This window comes from Fringilla coelebs (genome assembly GCF_963513975.1).
Source record: "Fringilla coelebs genome assembly, chromosome: 2".
NCBI classification, from domain to species: Eukaryota; Metazoa; Chordata; class Aves; order Passeriformes; family Fringillidae; genus Fringilla; species Fringilla coelebs.
In genome coordinates this window covers 82,734,131-82,759,957 of record NC_140029.1, presented here as the reverse complement: position 1 = coordinate 82,759,957, position 25,827 = coordinate 82,734,131, and the positions used below count along the sequence as shown (strand labels likewise).

At 44.2% G+C, this 25,827-nt stretch overlaps 1 protein-coding gene across 1 annotated transcript; it reads left to right on the top strand.

Annotated features, from left to right (window-relative positions):
* Window positions 1–16,681: 16,681 nt before the first annotated feature.
* Window positions 16,682–24,848, top strand: PRSS23 (serine protease 23). The gene is made up of 2 exons (XM_084226914.1): window positions 16,682–16,799; window positions 21,690–24,848. The coding sequence occupies exon 2, from the start codon at window positions 21,703–21,705 to the stop codon at window positions 22,822–22,824; it is 1,122 nt and encodes a 373-aa protein (XP_084083040.1). The 5' UTR covers window positions 16,682–16,799; window positions 21,690–21,702; the 3' UTR covers window positions 22,825–24,848.
* The last annotated feature ends 979 nt before the right edge of the window (window positions 24,849–25,827 follow it).

Sequence of the window (25,827 nt, the reverse complement as noted above, 5' to 3'; positions counted from 1 at the left end):
CAAAGGCTTAATATCCTGAACAGCATAGGCCTACAGCTTTCCTTTTGCGGTGTTGCTTCATTCCTGTTTCTGTCTGTACCAGCCTTTGAAGAAGATTAATATAGAGCAGAGTCAAAAAACCTCTTGTCAATGTTTGAGAGTCATGACAAAACAGCAAAAATAAGAGCTAAGACCTCTCCAAATCGCCTCAGTTCTCATTTCATCCGTGTTTGGTTGGCTGGTTGGTTTTCTGTGGGATAGGTTTTTAGAAAAAGATTGACTCATTTCATCTATATGCCCAGCACGCTCATCAACCAACAACTAAGTGCCTTTGCTCTTGCAGGTGAGGGTGTCATCAACTCACATTGCTTCACCTCCCTCTCCTGCTGTCTCCACATGTCTCCACTGGGACACATATTGAAGGAAATGCTGTTGGGCTCAGTGACAGAAAGGCAAAGCAGCCTAGGAGTGAAAAGAGGAGCTCCACACATTAATCTCAGGTTACCATCCTGCTTTTCTAACTCCTTCTAAAGCCCCAGCAGACAGCTCTGCCTTTGCAGAAAGCCATCCTCCCTAGCATGGAGTGAGCTCTCTCTAGACCCTTCTACTCCCTCTGTAGAGCGCATCCCACCTGCCCATTCACACCCACACAGTCTGATGTGCACATAGAGCACATCAATCCATGATAACTCAGGCTGCTGACCCCCTCCTGAGGGACAAACACAGTGCAAGTTGTGCCTAATGCCTGCCTGGTTCAGGTGAACTGGGGGACAAGCCAAGGGCGCAGAGCTGGGCTTCCCCTCTTGGCATTCTCCAGAGCAGTGAGCAAGCTGCTCAAGGCCTGGTGGTGCTGGAGCTGTCTGGGTGCTCTTCCAAGTCCTCTTCCTCGTGTTTCAGGTTCTGGCTGGGTATGCCTGTCATTTTCAAAAAGCTTGCAATTTATTGTGTGACATTCTCCCAGCATTTTATAAGTCTAATACTGAAAGCATGCTCTGCTTAGAGCTGGAATACTCTCAGCTAGGGTGGTGCTGGGCAGAGCAGATGCTCAGACAGTGCTGGTATTGCTGCTAGGGTCAGAGAGGGATGGATAAGAGTCCTAGTGCTGCTGGCAAAGCATTGTGGATAAGCACATTGTACTTGGACTGGAATTTGTCTAAGGCTCGGAACTGAACAGCTTTGTCTTACAAAAAGATTTCAGGGTCTTCAGGGAACATGGGTGGTTTGGTCTTCAGATTTATGTCCCCTGTTCTCCTGGCAGTACGTGGGCCATAATACACAGCAGGATGTTTGCCTGCTGCTTACTCCAATAAAAGTCACTCCCTGTGACGGCTGGGAGGATCTTTTGGAGCCTTTCTGCTCCTTCCTGACTTCTCCTGCTGCTGCTTACCAGAGAGATCCCAGGCAAAGGGTAACTCTGGCATCTCTGCCCTATTTCATAAAGCAGATACCAACAGTATGAGTAAGGCAGGATCCCATGTGACTGTATAACCACTGTTTGCCATGGGAAGATATTTCTCACATTAGAAAGCCCAGTGAGTGGGAGGGGGGGAATCTATAGCTGTGGTTTGGATTGGGACTCTGGAAAAGATTTGTGATGCAAGCTAAATTACTGGCCCCTCTCACCTTTCCTTGGCATGGGAAAATTTTTCTTTCTAACTCTCAACTACCAAAGACAGTGCAAATGGTTATCTTCTAGAAGGTGTTGTAGTTCTGAGTTTCTCACTGTGTTTTGCATTTTATTAGAAGCAAAAACTCGAAAACTTTGGCTTTGTTGTGGCTATAAATAAAAAAGCTGGTCAGAATCATTCCTCCAACAGGGTTGCCCAGAAAATGAGTAGGAAGTTCACTCAGTGAAGTGAAAGGGGTGGTAAGTGTAGCTGTGTACATTGTTCCTCACTCCAAACAGCGCATTGAGACAGCTTGCCAACCTCTCTCATCAATGTTAATGTATTCCATTTTCCTCTCTGTGACATGTGAAGTTCAAATTTATCCGAGCAGCAAGCAGAGACAGAATCTCTATTGACTGCTTTTGGCTGGAAGTACATTTTCTGATTTCCAACCAAATTTTTAATGGAGGTTCAGATTATTTTATGAAACAGCCATGTCTTCCTGCTTTTATGAGAATGCAGCTGGATTCTACAGAACAGGTGTGAGTCCCTGTCCCTAATGTTTTAGTCTATATTAAAATAAGGGATTAATTAAAAGTGATTAGATCTATCTGAAACCTCAAGTTTCCATTCCACACGAAATGCCAACATTTTAATGTCAGTTCTGTTATGGTGAGAACAAAGAATACTATTATGACTTCAGCTTTGGGGAGTATTAATATAATGTAATATAGAACAAAATATGTTTGGAGACAACAAGTTGTTGTGAGATAAAAAAAATCAGTCACAGAAGTCAATCCAAAATACCATCAAAGTCATTACTGTTACAGAGGAAGTTTTGAATGTAGATGAAACAGGAAAAAATCATGTCCGAATATTTTCAGGCAGTCGTAGATGCTTTCATTATAGCTGCATTTTCAGTAGGTAGATTAATGAAATGTACAGTTCTTCTCCTGGAGAAATCCAGTCAAAATGTCCTTTCACTTGCTCCTATGCAGTATCTGCAGTCTAGTGAGAGACACAGCTAGTATATATACACAGACACACCGACACACAGACACATATATATATATATATACTTGGTACAATCCAGCAAAGAGGTGGATAGGGACTTTCCACAGTGACACGTTTCCAGGGACAGTGCAAAATGACTTTCAATAAGAAAGTCTTCTGCTTTGAGGAGAGCTCAGCGCTGATATCTGTGCCAGAGGAATAAGCTGTCCTTTTGCAGTGAGGATTTACCTGGGGGGTGCTGTGGAGGCAGCTGCTCTCCTCATCAGCACTGCTCACAGCTCCTCCTCAGCTCTGGACGACACAAGCTGTGTGTCTGTGTCTCCTCTTGCTGTTAGCCAAGTATGTAGGTCCAGCCTTATGTTGCAGCACGTCCACAGACACATATACACAGGGCATGGGACTAGCTGAGTTGCCAGGTTTTGGATCACCTGTTTGCACCAGAGGGATATTTTCAGGCTGCCTGACCCAGAAAAGATAATGTGTCTCTGGGCCATGGGGCACGAGCAATGCTGACATTTTAGAACGGTTGGCACGAACCCCTGCCTGGCCACCGGCTTCTTGTCCTTGAGACATTCAAGTTCACATGAGATTTTGATTGGATTCCTGTATCCCAGTAACTCTGCCTCCCAAGGTTCCAGCTGCTCACTGCAGTGGACTCCTACAGACTCTGTCAAATTGCACCTCTCAGCTGCAGGTAACTTGGTCCAAACTTCCTTAGGGCACTGTTTTTGTATAGCTTCTTTTCTCCAAAGATCTGGATCCTACAGTGAGAAGATCAGAGATGGAAAAAATAAACTATCAGCACAAAAAGTAAATTTCTGAGATGGAAAAAATAAAGTATCAGTTACCCATACATAGCTTGCTTTATAATTTTCTTATTGCCATTGCCTTTCTTCTGCTGGCAGACAGGAGTAGTGTCCAGTTCCACAAGTCCACAGAGTATTTGAACTTGTCTGTGTTCAGCTTCTTGGAAAAACCTCTTAGGTAAAAATTGTCTTCTGACCACAGAGTAATCACTAAGTGAAAAATACTTTGCCAATCTGCAGTCCTTCCCAGTCCAGCACCAAAGGAGCTCTTCCTTGGAAATCACTGGAAAACATAAATGCAGAATTAATTTTCCATTCCAGTCTTCTAGCTTCCAGAAGGCTGTTTGTGACAAGGTCTAGCAGGCTTGGCATCCAAATAACGAGGAGGCTGTAGGAACTATCCAGAGCAGTTAAGTGTGAAACTATGTATTTCCTATCCACTGCATTGAAACCACAATTTAATAAAACAATTAACTGCTTCTATCCTTGAAAATAAGTTTTCATCTGCTGTAAATGAATATAATTGAATAGGCAAAGTGACTGGTTAGAGTAGTTTCTGAAAGGCTTTAAGAAAAAAGATTAAATATGAGCTTTCAAAATTTCACAAGGCATGTCTATGCTATGGCTCTGATCATAGTGTTCCTTCAAATAATGGTTTGCAAAGCTGCTTTCAACATGAATGATTATTCCAGGTTACTATTTGCTGTGACAACAGAAAATGCTACTGCCTGCAGCTGGGCCTGGGAATGATGGCAGGATTCTGGGCAGCAGGGGCAAAAGCTCCCTCTTCTGATGGCTCCAGAGCTGAGGCCAGAAGGCCAGAGGTGACATGAAGGAAGGACTGGGAGAGAAAAAAATGCCATCAGGCATTTCAAGGAAAGTCAAGTTTAGAGTAAAGCAACTTGGAGTTGTCAGTACAGGTGTAACTTCAGCTGTTTATGCCACTGCTCCCTTTCAGTACCTTCTGTCCCAGTCCATCCCTTCATGAGATCCACAGCTTTAAATTCTTGTTGTGACTGCACCCTTACCAGACCTTTGGGCTTCTAATATTTTGAAGTACTAAAATGTCTACTCCTAGATCAGAAAACCTGTCCTACGTCTTCTCTTAGCATTTATTGCCATTTCTTAGGTTGTCCTGTTTTCCTCTAGAAAATGCCTGCAAGAAGCAACTGAATGTGAGATTACAAAATGAGAACTAAATCCCGATCAATATCCTCAGACACATGTGATTTTTCAACAGAGGATGTCAAAAACTTGTCTTCTTGGCAGTGTCTTCATAATTCCAGTTTTATCACTAATTCTGGCAAGAGACCAAGGGGGGAAAATGTTTTCTAGCAGAATGCAGTGGGGATAAACTGTGACAAGGGAAAATGGGCAATGTAGGCTGGGCTCCCAACGAGGGATATGTGATGTTAAGGAATAATCCTCCAAGAAAAATGCATCATGGGGAATTGTAGAGAAATTTACTTTTGAAGGAACCTCTGGAGATGTCTAGTCATCCCACACATTCGAGCTGTCCTTGACAATGAGCACAGCCTTCTTCCCATCTTCTTTGTACTTCCTGAAGAGTGAGATGCATGTTATAGCTCCACCTGGGTACATCTCTGCACTCTAGCCATGCAAACATCCCACCACACCTCTGTAACTGCAGCGATGGCATAGTTCCACAGCTGCACAGTCCTCCAGGTGGTGTATTAGTGTTCAGGAACTCCCCAGGATGTCCTTTGCTTCTGGGGAACATAAGGGCCTCCCCAACGCCCTGCTCCCTCTGTGATTTCATCTCCACCCACAGATGAACCCACTTTAAAGTCTTCCTCAGTGGGCTAGAAAAGAGCCAGAGGAGCTTCTTCATGGAGACAGACAATGGCACATGGAGCTTTCCCCTTTTGTCAGGCATTCCAATCAGGTCCAAGGCAGCAGCAGCCGGAGCTACTGCCAGCTGGCAATTTGGAGACACAGGCTTGTAATATAAATTAATCTTCCAACAGCACTACTTTTAAACATATTTATCAATCATCTCAGCAGAAAGGCCAGAAACTGAGTGAGTGAGGAAGGCCTGGGAGTCCCATTGCCTCAGCACAGGCACCACTGCACACTAAAGGAGCAGAGTACAAGAGGTACACCATTGATCTCAAGGGGAATCACAGAGCTTGTTTCCTAAACTGAGAGTCTCTCTTCAATTCCCATACTTCATGATCTTTGTCAAACTGTGACTTAATTAACCACCATGAGGAACCAAACAGCTCTTCAGATAATTTTTCAAGAGAGAAACAGTTTAACCTCAAATGCTGATGTTTTTCAGCTCCACACTTTTTTTGCTTTCTGTTTCTAGAACACTTCCAAGAAATAAGAAAATCAGTTCCAAAAATTCATTGTTATCTCCTCAAGCACATTAGAGACAGATTAAAAGTTCTGTTCTTCACTGAATGACACAGGGGGTTGTACTACGGAATCTGACAGTCTCCTGAAACTACTATGAGGAATATGGAAAGTGGAAGAATATGAAATTCAAAAGCGAGTGAAGTCCTAATGTCAGGAATGTAGCTGAGAAGCACAATTAAATCAGAGTAATATTACCTGCTGAAAGGAAGTTTTGACTCTATTCTAGATTGTGCCAGTTAAACATTATGCAAAATTAGACAGACAGACTAATTAGACTACCTAGACTATCTAGACTATAGATGTTTTTTGCTATCGTGATTGCAAATAGGGTAAGAAAGCATCTTTTTTCTTTCAGTTTTACAATGTATAGCACAGTGCAGTTCCAAACAGAGTTAAGACTTGTGGATTCCAGAGAAATACAAATAATATATGAACCAACATAATACAATATTGTTCCTAATCAGACAGAACTCCCATTTATTGCAATGAGAATATTGCCTGCAGGATCGGGTTGACAGGTCCTAATCAGGGCTCCGTCAGCTGCCGGCTTTCCCCGGCGAGTGGAGAACAGGGGATTCACCTTCACCTCACCCTCCTTCTGCCACTCCTCTGCCCTCAAACAGAAGCTCCATATTCAGAACAAGGGCACTCCCGACACACTGATTTCATCCTGGCCAGGCCTGGCACGTCCCGTCTTTGTCAGCGCCTGCGTCTGCCTCTGTGCCGTCCTTTGCTGCCAGCCTAACAAGCGCATAAAGGCTGAGCGATGGGCGTCCCGCGAGCAGACGCGCGGCAATGAGCCTCCAGGAGCTTGTTCGCCCGGGCAGACAGACTGGGTAAACAATTAGCTCCAGCTCCAACATTCAGGTCCTGCGGAAGAATTGGATGCTTGGCACTGGCCGCTCTCCGTGACATTCAAAATTTGGCTTTTCTCCAATCAAATATTTAAACATTCGCGACCGTTTGTCCGGACCCAAAGCCTCGGTTAGGAATTTCTGCTCATTCTAATTTTGTAAATGGAGATTTGGAGGTTATTTACTGGGAACTTTGAAAAAAAAATGTACTTAGCTTTACAGCAAGGGTAAAAGAGAGTTTGTTTGAAAGTCATTTAATGGAACAGGTCAGCACTACCAGCATATACTACCAACACTATAAGCAGTGTACACTTAGACAAAGTATAACTTGGAGTGTTGCTGTCACAGACCCTTCTGTGTTCATTGCTGGTAGCAAACAGCTGGCTTTTAATGAAACATAATAGAGAATTTGTTGTTTTAAAACTGCCTTTCCATTTATAATCATGCCTGTTGCAGTACAATGGAGAATTGTATCCTTATTCCTTCATGCTGGCAATGCAGGAAATGTTTAAACAAGTGCTTGTGAAGTATTTATTTTCAAATGCATTAATGATGTGTCTCCAAATCAGTAAAGTTAGTGTACCCTGAGTTATGCATGCAGGTATTACCTTTTGTATCAGGACTTTATGTTTATTATAATCCATGCCTTTTCTAGTTTCAGATTGGTACAGTAAAAGATATACGCTATTATCTAAGTCAACCTCTTGCACATCACAAACTCTTACATTTTATCCTTATTAATTAATTTTATCCAACCCATTTCTTCAATGCGAGTGAGGAACTTGAGTAAATTCTCAAGGAAATTAACATTCTGAATGCCACAGATCTGTCAAGCCAGCTTTGACATGATAAATAAATAAAATATGGTCAACAACATACAAAAAATTGCAGGAAAATATTTTTGATTAGAAAGCGAGAAACAAAGGTTGCTTGTTTTCCTAGCAGGCCGGACATGAGCTGGCAATGTGCTCTTACTGCCTGGAAAGCCAAATGCACCCTGGGCTGCACCAGGAGCAGCGGGGCCAGCAGGTCAAGGTAGGTGATCACACCCTTCTGCTTTGCCCTCATGGGACTCCACCAGGGCTGCATCCCACCCTGGGCTCCTCAGCACAAGGAAGACATGGACCTGCTAGAGAGACATGGACCTGCTAAAGAGACACAGAAATTATTAGAGGGAAAGAGTACCTCCACTATGAGTGAAGGGTGACAGAGATGGGGGTGTTTAGGGGGTGACCTCATTGTGCCCTTCCAGTGCCTGAAAGGAGCCTGCAAGAAAACCGAGGAGGGAAACTTTATAAGGGCATGTAGTGACAGGACAAGGAGGAATGGCTTTAAAATGGAAGAAAGAAGGTTTAGATCAGATAGAAGAAAGAGATTCTTTACTGTGAGGGCGCAAGTCACTGGCACAGCTCGCCCAGAGAAATTGTGGATGCCCCGTCCCTGGAAGTGTTCAAGGCCAGGTTGGATGTAGCAGCTTGGTCTAGTGGAAGGTGTCCCTGCTCAGGGTAGGGGGATTGGAACCAGCTGACTTTTAAGATCCCTTCCAGCTCAAACCATTTTGTGATTCTATTATTGTTTTTCACTTGTCTTTGAGAGCAGCTTCAAGCCAGTCTTGCACATAATTACTGAACTTGGAATTAATTGTTTCTTCAGCCACCTACACACAAAATTATTAGATAAAACACAGAGCATATAGGAAAGATCAGTGTGGAAGTCTTAACCTGTGAGGCTTTACATGTTCTGTACAAGAAGTCACAACCTGTTCAAAGGCAGAGGATAGTCCTTGCTAAATATTCTGCAAGAGAGGGTGTTTATTGGACTTAAAAGGGAAATCTCAGGCTCAGCTTCATTATATGGGATCCAAATCAAGAGAGAGACAGATAGACTTCTCTGGGATCAGGCTGAGGCATTAAACTGATAGAAAAAGAGCAGAAAGAAAGTAGAGCAAAAGCACTCATTAGCACAAATTTAAAACACTATGAAAGGAATCAGCAAAGCAACCAAGAGACTTGCAATGAAGAAAACATCTAATTTACTTAAGCTAATACTCAGTCTGGAAAATAAGCAAAAAGAATTTGCCTGGCCACTAATAAACATCAGTTTGACCCAACAGATATTACCAAATTTAGTGGCAGGATTTCTGTGACCAGACAGTTTAAATCAGTCACTATAACTCAAACAGCAAATAGCTCTATCACTGGTAAGGGAAACCTTTCATCTCAAATGTTTTTGAACCACAGGATAAGCACCTACTTAAAACAACCTTCTGCACTGTAGAGAGAAAGTGGCTGAATGATCTGTTCTGGATTTCCCACAGTAACAGTGGGGCTATCTAAAATTACCTACAGCGGTTACCTAGATTGAAAATCAACACAGAAAATACATGTAAGCCTTGCCAGGTAACAAAGGCATAGCTCCAAGAATTAAATATTGTTGTTCATAGCCATTTCTAAAATTAGAAATTTTAAAATCAGGAGTTCCCAGAAACCTTTCAAGATCTCTTGACCATTACTGTCAATTTTCAATTAGTCCTAAACCAGAAGAAAAACTGTAAAAGTTTGGCAGAAAGTGAGGGTGATATGAGTATTTGCATACGATATATGGAACGACCCAGATAACTGTAGGATTTTTTTACTTGATTTCAGTCTCAGATCACATAATCAGATTGACAATATATTTCACAAATTATCAAAGTAATATAATTAAGATTTATGGAAACAGATTTTGTCAAAGTATAATTCAGCTTTTGATGTAAGTGCAGGTTTTAGAATAACAGTATGTCTGTGCATATATATATATATACTGATACAGCGTATATATAGAACACTATAATATGCTAGGACTTTTAGGGCCTTTGACCTTAACATATCTTGCTAAACAGCTGAAATATAAATAGAAATAACTAGACAATGATGAACTAAAGGCTGTAATGTACACCTACACTGTGTTAATTTTTAGCTCAAGACTGACTGTTCTGTAAAATATCTTTCCAGCTCAAACAAGATTAGCAGCCAGGGGCAGAGAACTCCATGGGTAATGCAGGATGTCAGGCTGCACCTGAGTGCTTCATCCCAGCTATAGAACCCTATTTGTGTGGGTAACTTGACTACTAAGTGAAACACCAAAGTGTTTTGCATCACCTAAGGTACTGCTGGTCAGGGTCTTTCCTCATTGCCCAGGTTCCACTATTCCAATAGTAGTTATATGGGATCTTCCCACTAATAGATTAGGGTGAGGGCAGTTTAGGGACCTTTATTTCTCCTGAGAGAAGCTAAACTGACATTCCAGGTGTGTGGATGTCTTTGTTGGGTGCGCTGCTCACTCCTTTTCTGTCCCAGGAAGCCTCCCGCCAAAGTGGCCGTGTACTGTTGCCATGGAGTTCCTCAGGATGCCTCTCAGACTTACTGTCTTAGGCTATTGATAAATTCAGGGAGAAACCTATACTCTGCTTGTCTTAGTTTGTATTTTCAATGAGAATTAGAAAGTAATATGAAATTCAAAATGATGTTTACAGGTTTGATGCATGACTCAGCTCCTGGTGCAAACCTGGTCCCCAGTCTCGGGTACACAGTGTCTGTATCTTTATCTGATTTGTCTTGTGTGAGGCTGTATACATGTAATTAAAAACTAAATATTTCCACTTAAATCTCTCTCCTTGGTTCCAAAGGGAACCCAGACTAAATGAAAGAGTATATAGATAGGCTGGGTGCATATATTTGACATTTTGGAGACACAGAGGAAATCTTAATGGACCACCAGTAAGTATGGAGCAGCACAGGGTTACTTTTATACATTCATCTTTGAGCTTTGAAATGCACTCAAAGGCAAACTGTGTCACAAATAAGTTATAAGACTTGCTATAAATATTTTTCATGGGATATGTCTCTGCAAGACATATCATCAAATGGTTTGCCTATCTTCCAGGCTTTGATCTGTAAATTGTAGTAATTAGTGCTGGGAAAGATCTATTGTATTGCCTAAACTGCTACATGATATTCAGTACAGTTTCCCCTTCCTGATGTTTTGCCTCACGCAGTTTATATATCCAGGGGGCAGGGGGCAGAAATCCCCTGGGATACTATTTCACAACCAATTCACACAGTCAGCAATTGTTCTGGTGAGGTTTAGCCCAAACACGACTTTTCTAATCTCACTGCATGAAAGTCTTGTCATTATACTCCTTAGTGTCATATGAAATAATTCCTCCTTAGGGTCCTATATACCCTGCACTGCAAGTGCAGACTCTTAGATCCTATCATAAACTATGCAAGTTTTCTTTATTCACCTTTAATGTACTTTTTTCTTTCTTATTTACCTCCAATCTGTCTATGTCTCACGTGGAGCTAGGTAGCCAGACCTAAATACAGTCCTGCAGCTGCAGTCACAGCTGAGAAGGATGAAATTGCAGTAAGTACCTTGCAAATGAAAGGTGTTTTCTATCCCACAGGAAAGAAAAGGATCATAGGTTAGTGAAACAGGTTACCTCTTTGGGAGAAAAATCATCATTCTCTTTGTAGTTGGATACAACAGATTTGGAAAACAACCCAAGTTCATCTTGACAAGATGTGAACAAGAGCCACCCAAGAGCAATTCTCTGGTGAAGAGCATGTCCACTCCACACAAGCTGTCTAGGCTGCTTCTGTTGATGCCCAGGAGAAAATAATTCCAGACTGTAATTCCACAATAACATCAGCATCTAACATGGGTGGGCTGGATTGCATTCTCTCCTCTGCTTAAAGACAGCCTTCCCTAGGCTATTGACATAATTTTTAGATAGCTAAAACTAGCCAAGGCTGATCTTGCTTACTTGCTCCCAAGCAAATTACTATGACTCCTCTTCATGTTTTACAACAGAAGCCCCTCACAGACAGCCCCATGTGCTGGCTTTGATGGCTAAACAGCTCTCCTGTGTGCCTTGGGCCCTCATGTTCATTTCCCTTAGAAGCACTGATCCATGGGACATTATGTTGACTCACAGAAATTCTACCAGCAAAAGCTTATTTGACCAAGAAATTGAAACAGAACCATTAAAAAAAAAGAAAAAAAGAAAAAAAGAAAAAAAGAAAAAAGTCCCGGTCCCCCTTTTGTTTTGCCTCCCTAAGATGGGGAGATAGACCTGATTTTGTTGTTCCCACAGGGCCTACATCCATTGCAGGATGATCTTCACAAGAACACCACCTTGTTTAGACCATAGCTGAAACAGTCTGAAATATGATGAGGTCATTCAGACTCACACTGCTGACTTCAAGGTGCCTTCATGCTGCTGCAAGACAGCCCAACATCAAAATGAGTATGAGCTCAAGCATCTCACTGGAAATGCCACCAAATCTGGCTGTACAATGGGATAGGAAAGGCCATTCCCTCCCTGCAGGGTGGGCTCTCACTGTGGGGAGAACCCTCTGTTTTGCCATGCATATTGAATATGGGATTCTCTTAAAACAAGCTGGGCATGGAGTGAGTATTATCTCCAACAGGAGCTGAAAAAATTTTCTACTAATATCCTCAAGGACCTTGTGATTATACAGTAGCTTCGTGGTCACACACAGCACTTAGAAAATGGTGCAGCTCATTATTCTTAAATGAGCACTAAGTGGATTCAAAGCCACCAGACAGAGCGGTGACACCACCAGCAGAATCTGAACCCAGCAGATAGACACGGGCTGGCATGGAAACAAAAACAGTAGTGGTGAATTCAATCCAATTTTGCATAACACCGAAGATCCCGTTTTTCAGGAAATTCCTGAAGTTCTCCAAGAGAGCAGTTGCAGTGGATGTTTTATTTTTAAGGTGTCATTTTGGAATTACTTCACTGTAGTGATATGCTGTTTATTCAAATGGTGAGGATGCAGAGTCTTAAAAGAATCTCAGTCTTGCTGGAGCAAATCCAGATGCCTGTTTTGTTTCAACAAGTTTTCACTATAATGAAATTAAAGAGGTACTGTTAGTTTAAATATCACTCATCAGGAATGTTTTCAATAACATGAAGACTAGGAATTCTCAGTAGTTAAGACTGCATATTATATATATATCTGTGAATTTTGAAACAAGCTGAGTTCAAAATATTAATCCTCTTTTTCTTCTTTCTATGCACCTCATAGTTTGATCAAAACTATCTACAAAATATACTCTAGTTAGAGAATCCCATGTCTTGTCAGACAGATATGGATAATCCCATTAAGCCTTTAAGCTGAAAATTCTGGTGGGGGAAAAACAGCTACAAAATCATTCCTAAACATATTGTATTTTCAGTCCAATGTTACCTCTTGTGTTTCCCATATAGCAGCAGAATAATTTTCCAATAGATTTAGAAATTTTTTGTAAAGCTTGAGTTTTCTCAGGCAAAGCCTTTTGTTTGCAGTTGTATCTGCAGGTGCAGTAGAAACCTTCCCCTGTCTGAGTGAATTGCAGCTAGGTTCTCAAATATCCCTATCCTTCCAGGAAGAAGATGGACACACTGAGTGGGCTTCACTTCATGTAACTGCAGGCAGCAAAAAGTTAGATTTAACATCTCAAGATAGACAGCAGAATAAAATGAGTGCTTTTAAGGAAGGATTGTCTGGCCTAACTTGCATTCTATTTTAGCATGTGATTGTTTGCCCTCTGAGGTAGCCCCTTAAGACCCACAGAAGGAACCTAGAGTGGTCATGACTAGCTTTTAGTTGTCTTTATTCATCAGTGGAGTCCCCTGCAAGGCTAGGGCCCTCCTCCATGCTGCTCCACAGTGTCACTAGCTGATGACAAGAATTTTGCCAACACAGGAAGGATATTGTATACATTCAGCTGTCAGTTTTCCCACTTGGCAATCTTTTCCATAAACTAGGCAACTCAGATTCCCAGTCCTGACATGATTCCTTTCAGAGCTGACAGCAAAAGAATTTAGCTTCTGGGAACTAGGAATAAATACCTTCCCCACCACCCTTGCATCCACAGTCTTGAAAAACCTGAGGAAGAGTTCCTTCTCTCCTAATGGCTATCATCTTGTGGTGCAGCTCATTTGAGGTGAATGTCTGTCCTTCCCCTTCCCATCAGCACAACACCCAGCCATGGGAGAGTCACCTCTGTAATTGTCATCATAACACTTCACTGAGATAGGATATGCTCTACACTTGATTTGGGAACTGTGGCACCAGAGCCTTCCTGAAACACTGAACTGCAGTAGGGGTGGGGATGAGAGAAGTATTTTCTCCTCCAGAGTCCAAGTCTGCATCATTCTTGCCTTCCAAATAGACTGTTTTTAAAGGGATAGAGAGTGTCTTCAACTTTAACTTTCTCAGACTGTTAAAACCCATTTCAGGGAACAGGGCATCAGTGAGGAGGGGTCTGTGTCCCAGGGAAAGTAGAGGGAGCTGGCTGGAGAGCTGCCATTGCAGTGGGGAACTCCAAGGACTTTTCTTCTGCATTGCATCAGCAGTCAGCAATGGGGAGACTGATCTGAGCCAACTGTGGGCTGTCATTCTTCCTTCCAGACTCAGTGGCCTCTGAAATCACTTCATTGTCTGCAGCGGAATCTGGCACAGGACCGTAATGCCAGGTTACTTCACTTCCCTGCAGAAGAAAAGATTTCTTCAACCATGAGAAGTTATCTCCTGACAGTGCCATTCATTAGGGCTCCCACCTGTAGACTGTTTCATTTTCAGCTTACTCACAGGGTGCTGAAAAGTCAGTGTGTGTGTTATCACTTGTCAATATAGTACAGCTAATACCTCTTCACCCTTACATATATTGTCACTTACTGCTCTTTTCCTCAACAATGGCTCACAGAAACATTCAGAGCTTGGACTTCACTCTCTTAAAAAAAAAACAAAACAAAACTTGTGCAGCCAAATTTTACCAGAGCTCTTGGTTCTTAAGAATTATACACATAGGGGAAAAAGAAATCTATATTTGGGTTTTTTTTCCTCTTTTGAATTAGAAAGTTAAACCAGAAAATTTTGTCTATAGATGCTCAATAGAACAGGATAGTAGTTCATTATTTCTAAAGGTAAGCCAGACAAATTCTCTTTTCTGAGCTTATGGTTTAATGTATACACTAAAACTAATAGAAATCAGAAGTTTTTATGACAACAAAATGTCTCCTAACTAAATTTCAAACTAAACATTCTTCTCCACTCCTTTTGTCATGACACATGTCACCCAACACTTTCTTTAAGGTTTCATTCTCAGGAGGGGACCTGTAAACACCAAGCCTTGTGGTTCTCATTCATCTGTGTTGTACCAAGAGACACACTTCATGGAATCACGTCATCACAGAATGGTTTGGGTTGGAAGTGATCTCAGAGATCTCCTAGTTACAAACACCCTGCTACAGGCAAGGACAATGTCCACTGAAGCTGCTGCTTCAGGAATAGAAGATTTGCAGTCCTGTATTGTATCATGGGTATCCCAGGGCATCCTAAACCCCAACAACTAAGTGAGGTGAGTCCCACTGTATACATCTTAGCATCTCTGTATCTCTGTCCCCCTATCTGCTGTAAAAACTTCTGTCAGCATCATATCATCTAGGATAGTGTCCATTTGAATTTGTGTCTGGAAGGCCCTGGAGCATGTATGGCAGCTGTGACACAAGAGACTGCAAGTTCATGGGAAGCAAGATCCCACCAGGACCCCTGCTGCAGCTTTGAGACCCACTCTAACCAAACCTCACAACATTTTCACCCCTACAAGGCATGGGCCAGCCCTTCCATCCATGCAAATCAGCAGATGTGCGTGTACAGGGCAAAGCTTCCGAGCCTGCACATCTTGTCAGGACATGATAGACAGAGTCACATCAGGAGGGGATCTGTGGTTAGTATGGCATTGCAGACAGAGCCTGACTTGTCTGCTGCTTTGTCTGCTGATGTTCCAGGGAATCTGCCTCACTGTTGCATGGTCATTCCCTCATGGCCCAAAAGCAGCTGCACTGGTGTCACCAGCTCTTCTCCAACACCAGTTGTATTCTCTAGCTGTCTGAGTAGCTACTTATTATTATTATTATTATTACTATTATTATTTAGTACGTGCTTTTTTCATTCATTTGGTTAAATCTTTCTGTAGACCCAGATAGGGATGGTGCTAGGGCCAAGCAAATGCAAATTAGAAAAATAATGTGTGAGAATGTAAGATCCTGTAAGAGATTTCAGCTTTTCACAGATTTTCCATGGGTGAGGTTTTCTTTTGCTTGAGGCTCTCCTCATCCTTTGTAAGGGCAGCAGTGGCTTGAAAAGGTCAGTAGAAGACTACAAATAAATTGACTCCTATGAAATTTGTATTTCCCTTCTGGAATAACGGTGATCAGCTGGGAAATTTGAAAAGCCTTTTTTTTTTTTTTTTTTTTTTTTGGTGACTTTTTCTTGTGGAGTTAAAACATTGCAGGATTTTTGCCTTCTTGGCTCTGGTTTCCTCTTTTCTTGCCAGATATCATTATAAGGCTTCAAGAAGGATGAGTAATTAAAACCCATGCAAACAATGTGTCGGACAATTAAATTTAAATGTCCGCTTGATGAGGCAACACGGGTGAGTGACCACAGAGCTCCTGGAGCTGATGCCCTGCGGAGGCAGGAGGGTCCGAGGGGGCTCAACCCGCTCCCAGGAACCCTCTGAAAAGGGATCTGGGGACGCAGACACGGGGACAAAGAACCTTTTGCCCTCGGGGCTGCAGAAGTGCCACAGGCTGCGCCCCAAAATCTCACACCGAGACGGCAGCCCCTGAGCCGCCCGGAGTGCCAGAACAAGGCTGGGGAAAACCCGCTATGTTTTTCCTCGTGAAATAAATGGAAATGCAGTAAAGGATTAAAGGGGGGTGTGTGACGCCGCACTGGGGCGGCGGCTCGAGGGGCAGCCTGCGGGAAGGGACGGCCCGGCCCGGCCAGGGGAGGGGCGGCGCGGCGCGGCGGGGCCCCGCGGGCGGGCGGGCGGCGATGCCGGCGGGAGCGCTGCGGGGCGGGGCGGGCGGCGGGACCCGGCGGCGGGATCCACCTGCGGGAGGCGCCGCTCCGCCCCGCCCCGCCCCGCCCCGCCCCGCCCCGCTCCGAGCGCGCCGCCGAGGGCCGGCGCCCGGCGGGAGGGAGGGGAGGCGCTCCCGAGCCCCGCGGAGGCGGCGGGAGAGATGGGACCGGCACCGGCCCCGCCACCTGCCTGAGCCGCTCCGGGAGCGCCGCCGCCGCCGCTGCGGGGAGCCGGTAGGTAGCGGGCCCCGCCGGCAGGGAGGGCGCCGCGGGGTGCGGGTCGCCGCGGGGGACAAAGGGGCGGCGGGAGGATGGCGAGCGCCGGGCTCGCCCTGCGCTGCCCCGGGCAGTGCCTCACCTGCCCGCGGCGCCCGGCCGTGCGGGACACCGGCGGTGGGAGCGGCTGTCCCGGCCCGGGGCGAGCGCTCCCTCCGCGCACGGCTTAATGTTTAACCCCGCTCGCATCCACCGGAGCGCACCGGGCGCCGCCTCCCCGGCGGCGCCGGCGACAAAAGGGCGAGCGCGGCTCCTGCCCGCCGGTCCCCGCTGCGGGTCCGCCGCCGCTGCCGGGGACCAACTCTGAAAGGACGGCGGGCGAGGGAACAGCTGGGATGAAAGTCGCCTTTGCTGCTTTTTCGTGCTTTGGAGACGTCTGAAGGTAGCGCTCCGCTGCGGTGCTGTGCTTGGATTCGTCACTGCGTTTGAGTGCATTAGTATTTTTGGGGTGGCCTTTTAAGACGTACGTGACACGAGCTGTTCAGTGAAGCGGCTGCTGGAGCCTGGGGAAGTTGTTTTTTGCCTCCTGCCCCGAGGAAGGTCCGAGGGGTTGGTGCGGTCCCACCGGCACCCAGCTTGTGCAGCTGCCCCGTCACTCAGGTGCTTTGGGAGCCCTGGGGATGCAGGTCCTTCCTACAGCTTATCCCGTTATTCAAACTGACCGTCACCGTCTACTCGTAATGCAGTTTGCTCTTGTACCGTGATACCGAAGCTGCTTGACATGCAGGGAAAGAGAAGGAAGAAAAAAGGGATGGTGAAAGGAGGCAGTCCTAGGAGTCGGACTAAATAGAAGCACGTACTATGCTCCCTTTTTTCCGTGTGTGCATGTCACTGGTACACGTGCCAAAAGAGCCGCTGTGCCCGGTGTGTATGTTAATGGACACACCCGTGGCCTGACAGTATCAAAGTTAGCTTCAGGCTTTCCAAGGCACCTCTTTCTACAGCCCTCAGTCTCGGAGGTAAGGCAGTGTAACCCTCGCAACACCCTCAGCATCTCAGGCAGGCTAATAAAGTTGTTAGATTTTAATGGCAGGAAGGCTTCTGTAGTTATTAAAGTGCAACTCCATTATTTTTGCTGTGTTTTAACAAGTTCTGTGACCAGGAAAAGCAGCAGAGGTATTTTGGCACGGCGCTGACAGTGATTTAGTTCTCCTTTATGATTTGGTTTGAGGCAGATTTTTCTCTCTCGCTGTCTTGGTTTTCTCTCTTGATTTTTTTTTTTTTGGTATGTTAATCTTCCTGGCTTCCAGCGCTGCGGAAAAACTTTCTTCATTTCAAAATGTAATGGAGACTGGTTCATGGTCTTTCATACTAGGTGATCCATGATTTATTGTTATTTAACCATCTACTACAAGAGCCACCCCTGAAGTAATGAACTCTTGCAGAAAAATTAATTGCTTATTAGAAAATTATTCATGTCCATCCTGAACAAGGCAGTTTTCTTTCAGCAGTATCTATCTTGGGGCGTGAATGCCCACAGCAAGCAGGAAAATGTGTCTAAAGTGTTTCAGCAGCGCGGAGAGCCCCGGGGTAGCTGTCACTGTTTCCATTCTCTAAACAATTTTAATGCCATTAGCGAGTGTGATTATGTACAAACCGCTTCTAGGGGGTTCCTAGGCTGGATGTCAGAGCAGGGCTTTGTGCTGAGTCAAAGGGTGGATTGAGTTTATGACACAGTTGAAATAGAAACAGAAGAGCAGAGCTACAGTAGAGCAGCGCATGGTAATTCATTCAGTGCTGCTCTGGGATAGCCGTGCAGGGAAGTGCTCACTCCTTACCAGTCTGCTCAATTTGAGAACATCCTTCAGGGTCACCCATGAGTAGGTAGCTGAGGACAGAGAGTTTTACCACTGGGTTTTTTTGCAGCTGTTTGATTGTGTTTCAAATGAGAAGAGAAAGTAAAAGGAAAGAAAAGCCTTACTGGAGAGTCTGTGTTTAAATGTAGACTGCTTTTTCAATTCCTTCAATTTAAAGAGGAAGGATCTACACAGAAAGAGGTACTGTGGGCTAATTTGCATCCTGTTATAAGCAAGACATATTTATTCTATTTGTTGCTGCCCAGATCTGATTTAGTACCAGTTATGTCTCCAGATGGATTATAACTATGAAGACTTCAGTCAATGAGCACTGTTTAGCTTCTACAGGTACAACTCACAACTGTATTTTATTGTCAGGTTTAAATAACATTTTAAATAATAGGAAAGTTCTGTAGCTGATGAAAATGCTTTTCTATCCCCTAGAGCTGCAATGTGATCACAGCACAGAACCAGCAGTGGAGGGGGGCAGGAGGCTTGCTCAGAGACGTAAAGTGGAGTTAAGTACCACTTTACAGAGTGCAGCACAGACACAAATACCATCTTCTGGAGCCTTTTTTCTGGGACCAGCTCGAGTCCCATCTCCTGTCTCGCTCTCTTCATAGGGCGGCTGCCCTCTGCTGTCTGAAGCTGCCCTTCCAAGTGTGGCGGTGCTGTGATGGTGATGGTGGGGAGATAAGGGAGGGCAGGTTGCAGGGTGAGGAAATCTCTCTTCTCGGCCCAGATGATAATCTCGGGGGAAGCAGAGGAGCTGTTTGGCACACAATCCCTTCATCGGGTGGCCGTGCTGACAGGCACGAGGGAATTTGGCTGCTTGTGCAAATAACAACTGACAGGATGCCTCTGTTTTCCCCCTGCCAGCTAAATAAACCAGCCAAAGGCCAGCAGAGGCTCAGTTAGCATGGATGGGTTTTAGCTCCAAGAAGTGGCATGAGTGGTGCAATTTAGAGAGATGCAATCTGTCAAGAAATCTGAGGGCAGTGAGGGCAAACTGCATAGAAATATGTGCTCTTAATGATGGATCAGCTACCTGATGCACAGCTTATCTGTGGTTTAGTCTGCTATCAGCTTCTGACAGTGAAACCAGTGAGCACTGCAGCATGCAGCCCTCGCTGACACAAGCAGGGCAGCTAGCAGTTGACTTATGCCAGTATATATTGTCTTTGTGGGGATGGAGAAGTGTCATTTGTTCCTGTTACCTTCTTTTTTATTTTTATTTTTTTTCTGTCTTCCTAATCACTGTCCTACAACAATAGATGTGATAATACAGCAGGTGTTCCCTGTGCCATCCTTACAGCAATTTGGAAGTCTTTTATTTCATAACTTGCAAAATGCAGCCACATCCAATATTAAAGTTTGCTGTGGAAGGAATCAGAGGAGCGGTTGGTTTTCCTTGAATACCAAGTATTTTCTGATTTTTGAGACATCCAAAATGATGCAATTATGATTAATGTTTAAAATGGCTTTTATTTGCCAGCATGAGTCATCTCTTAGGTTTAAAGCATCACATTTGGTGGAGACTAACCTAGGAAAAAAGTATGTTCCTTTAAAGATCTCCTCTTAATGAAAAATCTGCCAACAGAATGTGTGGTCACTTCTGAAAGAATCAGTACCTGCCCCTGTGGGTTTCAGTAGCATCAGTTCTGTTCATCTACATCTGTTTTTTGGACTTCAGGTCTTTTGATATCTTGCATGAGTCAATTGATATTTTAAACACCGCGTGCTTTAATGATAACTTCTGTTCCCAAAGAGGATGGTACCAAAAATCTAAGAACCTGGGCCCAATATTTGAGTTGAACACCACAGGACATCAGCAGCCTGTAGCTTTCAAAGTCTTTTTTGATGCAATTTAGGGATGGAGTATTCCTGCACAAAGCGTTGGAGAGAAGGAGTTTTTTGTTTTATTCTTAGATAGCTGTGGTCATTTCCTGTGTGATTTGCTTTGGTTTACTCGTTTGAGGCATTTCAGGAATGATCCTGCAGTTGTGATCAGTGTAACCTCAGCAGGGTTTTAAATATGTGTAAGCTCAACATAATTGTGAACTTTCCTTTGAATAATCTTTGTGTGAGGGAGATCCTGCCTGCCTTCTTGCCCAGGGCACAGTGCCTCCTGCAGCGATTCAGCTGTATGGCTAATTTTCAAATAAACTGAAGTTAGGCATTTTTTTGACACAGTACTAGTGCACGCTGTTCTCTGCAGTCTCAGGCGCTCTGCCTGCGGTTCATAAACACATTTACAGCCACATTTGCCTCTCTGTGCTCAGAGGGGGTTGGTTTGCATTTCTAATTAATTGAGTTTATAAAGCAATAAGCCAGTGTGTTAACTGAAAATTCCCTCAAGAATTGTAATCTTCCTTCATTAGCTGCCTGTGTGTAATCATGGCACCCTTTCTCCTGTAAGCTTTGGGGAGAGCCAGTGCCACTTGGTGCAGAGCCTTTGTCTGCTGGGAGTTGCAGGGGGAAGTGAGTCTCCTCTGTGGTCATGTTCTGCAGCCCAGCCCCTGTCAGGTCACCTTCTTTGTCCCTCCCCACCTGTCCACACCATCAGCCTGATGTCTCTGGCTGAGACAGCAAATGGTGTGAAGAGATTTAAAGGACATCTTTCAGCAAAGTCAAAGAGTAGGGGAGAGCTTTCAGAGAGTGTTCTAATCCAGCTGAAGACAGACACATTTACTCTTTGCAGGAGTTCTGTTTACTGGATGAATGGATTTAAACAGAATCTGAATTTTCTTCAAACTGTGTGAAGACAGGTACTCTTAACTTCCCACTGATGTCAGCTGGGAGTTGGTGGCTCAGCACACCTGAGGGTTAAATGTCCTGTATTTAAGTGTTAACTTTGACGCTTGTTTCGAGACTCAGGCTAAGGCATTAGTTTGACCCTGAGAAATCCGACCCACTTGATGTAAGTTAACTCCATTCAAGTCGCTTGACCCTTGTTACATTTATACCGGGTTAGCAAGGCACTGCTTAGCAAGGTAGGATAATCTTGGAACGGGTTTGGGTGAATGACTGTGTTTGCTTTTGCCTTCCACAGACCGACATTCAGAATGGCAGCCTTGTCCACTTTAATCCTCCTTTTGTGTGCTGCTAAAGATGTGATGCCTTCCAGCCCTCACTGGAAGCCAACTTGGCCGTCTTACAGAGTTCCCGTTATCCTGCCCCAGTCTACCCTGAACTTGGACAAGCCGCAGTTTGATGCTGAAGCCAGACTGGAAGTGGTGTCTCCGTGTGGCCCAGCGTGCCACAAGAGCTCTCCGCTGCCGACTTACGAAGAGGTGAAGAATTACCTGTCCTACGAAACCCTGTACGCTAACGGCAGCCTCACCGAGACTGAAGTGGGCATATACATCCTGAGCAGCGGCGGCGGCAACGGCCCTCGAGGCAGATCTCGAACTAAGAGGCAGATCTATGGCTATGACAGCAGGTTTAGCATTTTTGGGAAAGACTTCTTGTTGAATTACCCCTTCTCCACCTCGGTGAAGCTCTCTACGGGCTGCACGGGGACGCTGGTAGCCGAAAAGCACGTTCTCACTGCCGCTCATTGCATCCATGACGGAAAGAGTTACGTCAAGGGAGCTCAGAAACTGCGGGTGGGGTTCCTAAAGCCCAAACAGAAAGATGGCGGCAAAGGGTCCAACAGCACCAACTCGGCAATGCCTGAGAAAATGAAATTCCAGTGGATCCGAGTGAAACGGACGCATGTCCCCAAAGGATGGATCAAAGGCAATGCCAATGACATCGGCATGGATTATGACTATGCCCTGCTGGAGCTGAAGAAGCCGCATAAAAGAAAGTTTATGAAGATAGGTGTGAGCCCACCAGCAAGACACTTGCCTGGAGGGAGGATTCACTTCTCTGGCTACGACAATGACCGTCCGGGAAACCTGGTTTACCGTTTCTGTGATGTCAAAGACGAAACGTACGACCTGCTGTACCAGCAGTGCGATGCCCAGCCGGGTGCCAGTGGATCTGGGGTATATGTGAGGATGTGGAAGAGGCAGAATCACAAATGGGAGCGTAAAATTATTGGTATATTTTCAGGCCATCAGTGGGTGGACATGAATGGCACCCCGCAGGATTTTAATGTAGCTGTTCGCATCACACCCCTCAAATACGCACAGATCTGTTACTGGATCAAAGGCAACTACCTTGACTGCAGGGAAGGATAAAGACAATGAAACCCCGTGAAAGCACTTAATGACTGGTTTTAGTTACTCATCTGAGGAAAGGCTAGACTTTGTGCTGCAAATGCATGTGATCATGTAACAACAAGAGGTGATATGTAGCTTTTCAAGCCAGCCACCCTGTTCTTAGGACAGGGACTGGGTGGTGCTATCATTACAGCCTGAAACTGGGGAGAAAGGAACGTCTGCTGGGTGGGGAAGGAGCAGGTGGACTTGCTGAATTTGCAGCTGAGCAACTGAAGATTAATTAGGGGCGGATCAGTAAACAGTATGAAAACAGAACCGTCTCCAAAGAATCTTGTAAAAGGGACGCTGTTGACTATCTCATGCCTACAATGTTTGTTTTAATAAATCCTAGGATTAGTAGAAATGCTTTGATCTGAACTTTTAAAAGAAAATATTTCTATGCTGTTGGGGGCTGAAGAGGGGCATTTAATGGTGTTTGCAACCCAAACATTACAGCTTTGTGTTCCTGCATGAGAAAAGGGAGTGTGAAAAGGGCAAGGCATGCGCCGTGGGAGATGAATGCCACACAAATAGCGTGAAGGGTAAATAACCACATAACACTTCTAGCTTCCTTTCAGCCTGAGTGATTTGAGACTTTATTAGCAACATAGTTAAAAAAATGCTTTTTGAGCAGACAGGCCTTGATGTTGTAAGGATTTGACTGTGAAGATGATGTTGGTCATATGATCAGTGCCGTTACGTTGTGCTTTGAGAAACACTAATTGCACGTGGGATTAAATCTTTATAGGAGCTGGGACCTATGAAGGAGCAGGATCCCTATGAATTTACTAGAAAGCATGTGGGGAAAGGGGCTTTTCTGTTTACGACCTACCTAGGTCTTTTAAGGAAAATCTCATGTCAGTAACTCAGATTTTCAGAGGAGAAGACTGTCTTCAGTCTTGCTGTCTATCTGAATTGCTGCCTGCAGAGCAGGTAAAGGAGAGAGCAGGACAAGGGCTCTCCTGAGTTTTCCCCCTATTTGTTGAAGATTGTTGCTGTTCTACCTAACAGTACACCACGTAGAGGGACCCTAGACTTACAAGTGTCTGTCAGCCTTTGACAGTGTAATTTGGGCATCTCGACTAATATCTCTTGTGGTTTTGGAATAGGAATATTCCTCCCCACCTAGCAGTTGAGTTACAAATAATTCTTAGCAAATGCACAGTTCAGGATTTCTGCATCTGGAATAGAACCACTTTATTGGATGCAGCCTGGGTTTGCTGTGAAGTGATCCTCTGCTGTCTCTTACAGATAACAGTGATATTTTTACAATAGAAGAATTAGAGTTGTAAACAAGAACTGTCTTTTTGGGGTAAAACCAGCGCAGCCAAATACTATAGCTCAGCAAACATCATTTGGAAATCAACATGGTCTGTATAAACAGCATTTCTTAGATGGATTGTGCCACTGTATTTCAGTGGCATGGTTGAGGACATGCTGCCATGCCAAGATGATTTTTTTAAGTAGAAGGATAGACACCGGCTCCAGTTCCTCTTCCACCCATCACTCACTGACTCCTGAAGCTTCCCAAGTTGCCCATGGTGCTTGGTGTTGTGGGGCAAATGCACATCCCTGGTGAGAAATATCAAAGCTGGGAAGGAGTGAATCCAAGCAGAGCTTCCCTGTGCTATACCAATACAAGGAAAATGTTAATTCAGCTAAGCCTTTTTTTACACTCCACTAATTACTACGGCATTTGTAAACATATGCCTGATGGTGCTTTATCTTTGTGGTGGCTTTGGCTCTAGTTCTGACAAACATTTTTGCTGGAGCCGCCTATGATTATTATTTTTATAGAAGCAGTGTACAAAAATGTGGACTCTCATGTGGGTTTTTGGTGCACTCAGATACAAGCAGTTACTAATGCTTTGAAATATGAATAATCACCATATGTATCTGATGGTCTTTTTCTGACTTTTTGTTTTAATTTCCTCTACTCTATGGATGTTATCTGGAGCACTTTTGTTTGAATGTATCACAGTGAATAAAGAAAAGTTATGGAATTTCAATGCAGACATTCTTGTATTTGTGTTGTATTGGGTTGCACTTTCAATCTCATTTCAGCTACTTATTTGTAAAGACGTTCAGATACAGATTTATTAAAATCCTCCGTGCTGTTTATTTTCCTTCAATTTTCTTCTGCTCTCACCTGTTGGAAGTTTTTGTTTTGGTGTATTGTTTTGGGGTTTTTTGGTAGGCTTAATTACTTTATACTTTAGCATATTTGGGTGCTAATAATCAATCTTAGCTTTTGTATGACTCTTACAGTTCCAAAGCCAGTCATGAGCTCTGATTAGTTAGAGCTGAAAATAACCTATTAGACTGAAAAGCCACATTGTTTTTATGAACTTCAGGGTAAATAAACTATGGAGGAATGTGAACCAGTCAGTATAAGGTCATAATCGAGGTCAGTCCATCTTCTTTTTCTTTTAGTTGATGCAGTATAAAAAAAGTTCCTTTGAGGCCAACAGTGAGACTCAGAGTTTTTAGAGAAACACTGGATGCAGAAAGTTTTTCATTTTGAAATTGCTGCTCGTACAACTTTCCCGATCTCTAACAATGCACACTAAGTAATGTGGGCTTGAGAATATCAGTCCTGATTTATTGGATGTATTTCCCATCCACTGATCCCATGCTCTCAACTGCTTTCTTAGATTGTAGGCTAAGAACTTTTCCCAGAATCGTTTAGGCTGGAAAGGATCATTAGGATCTTCAAGGCCAGCTCTAAACCTAACACTGCCCGGTCCACCACTAAGCCAAGTTGTGAAGTGCCACATTTATTTGTCTTTTAAAAACCTCAAGGGGTGGTGACTCCACCACTTCCCTGGGCAGCCTGTTCCAATGCTTGACAACCCTTCTGGTGGAGAAAGTTTTCCTGATATTCAGTCTAAACCTCTGCTGGCACAACTTGAGGCCGTTTCCTCTAGGGTGATGTGAGCAAGGTGGGTTTTTTTGGTTGGTTTTCTTTTTTGTTTTTTTTTT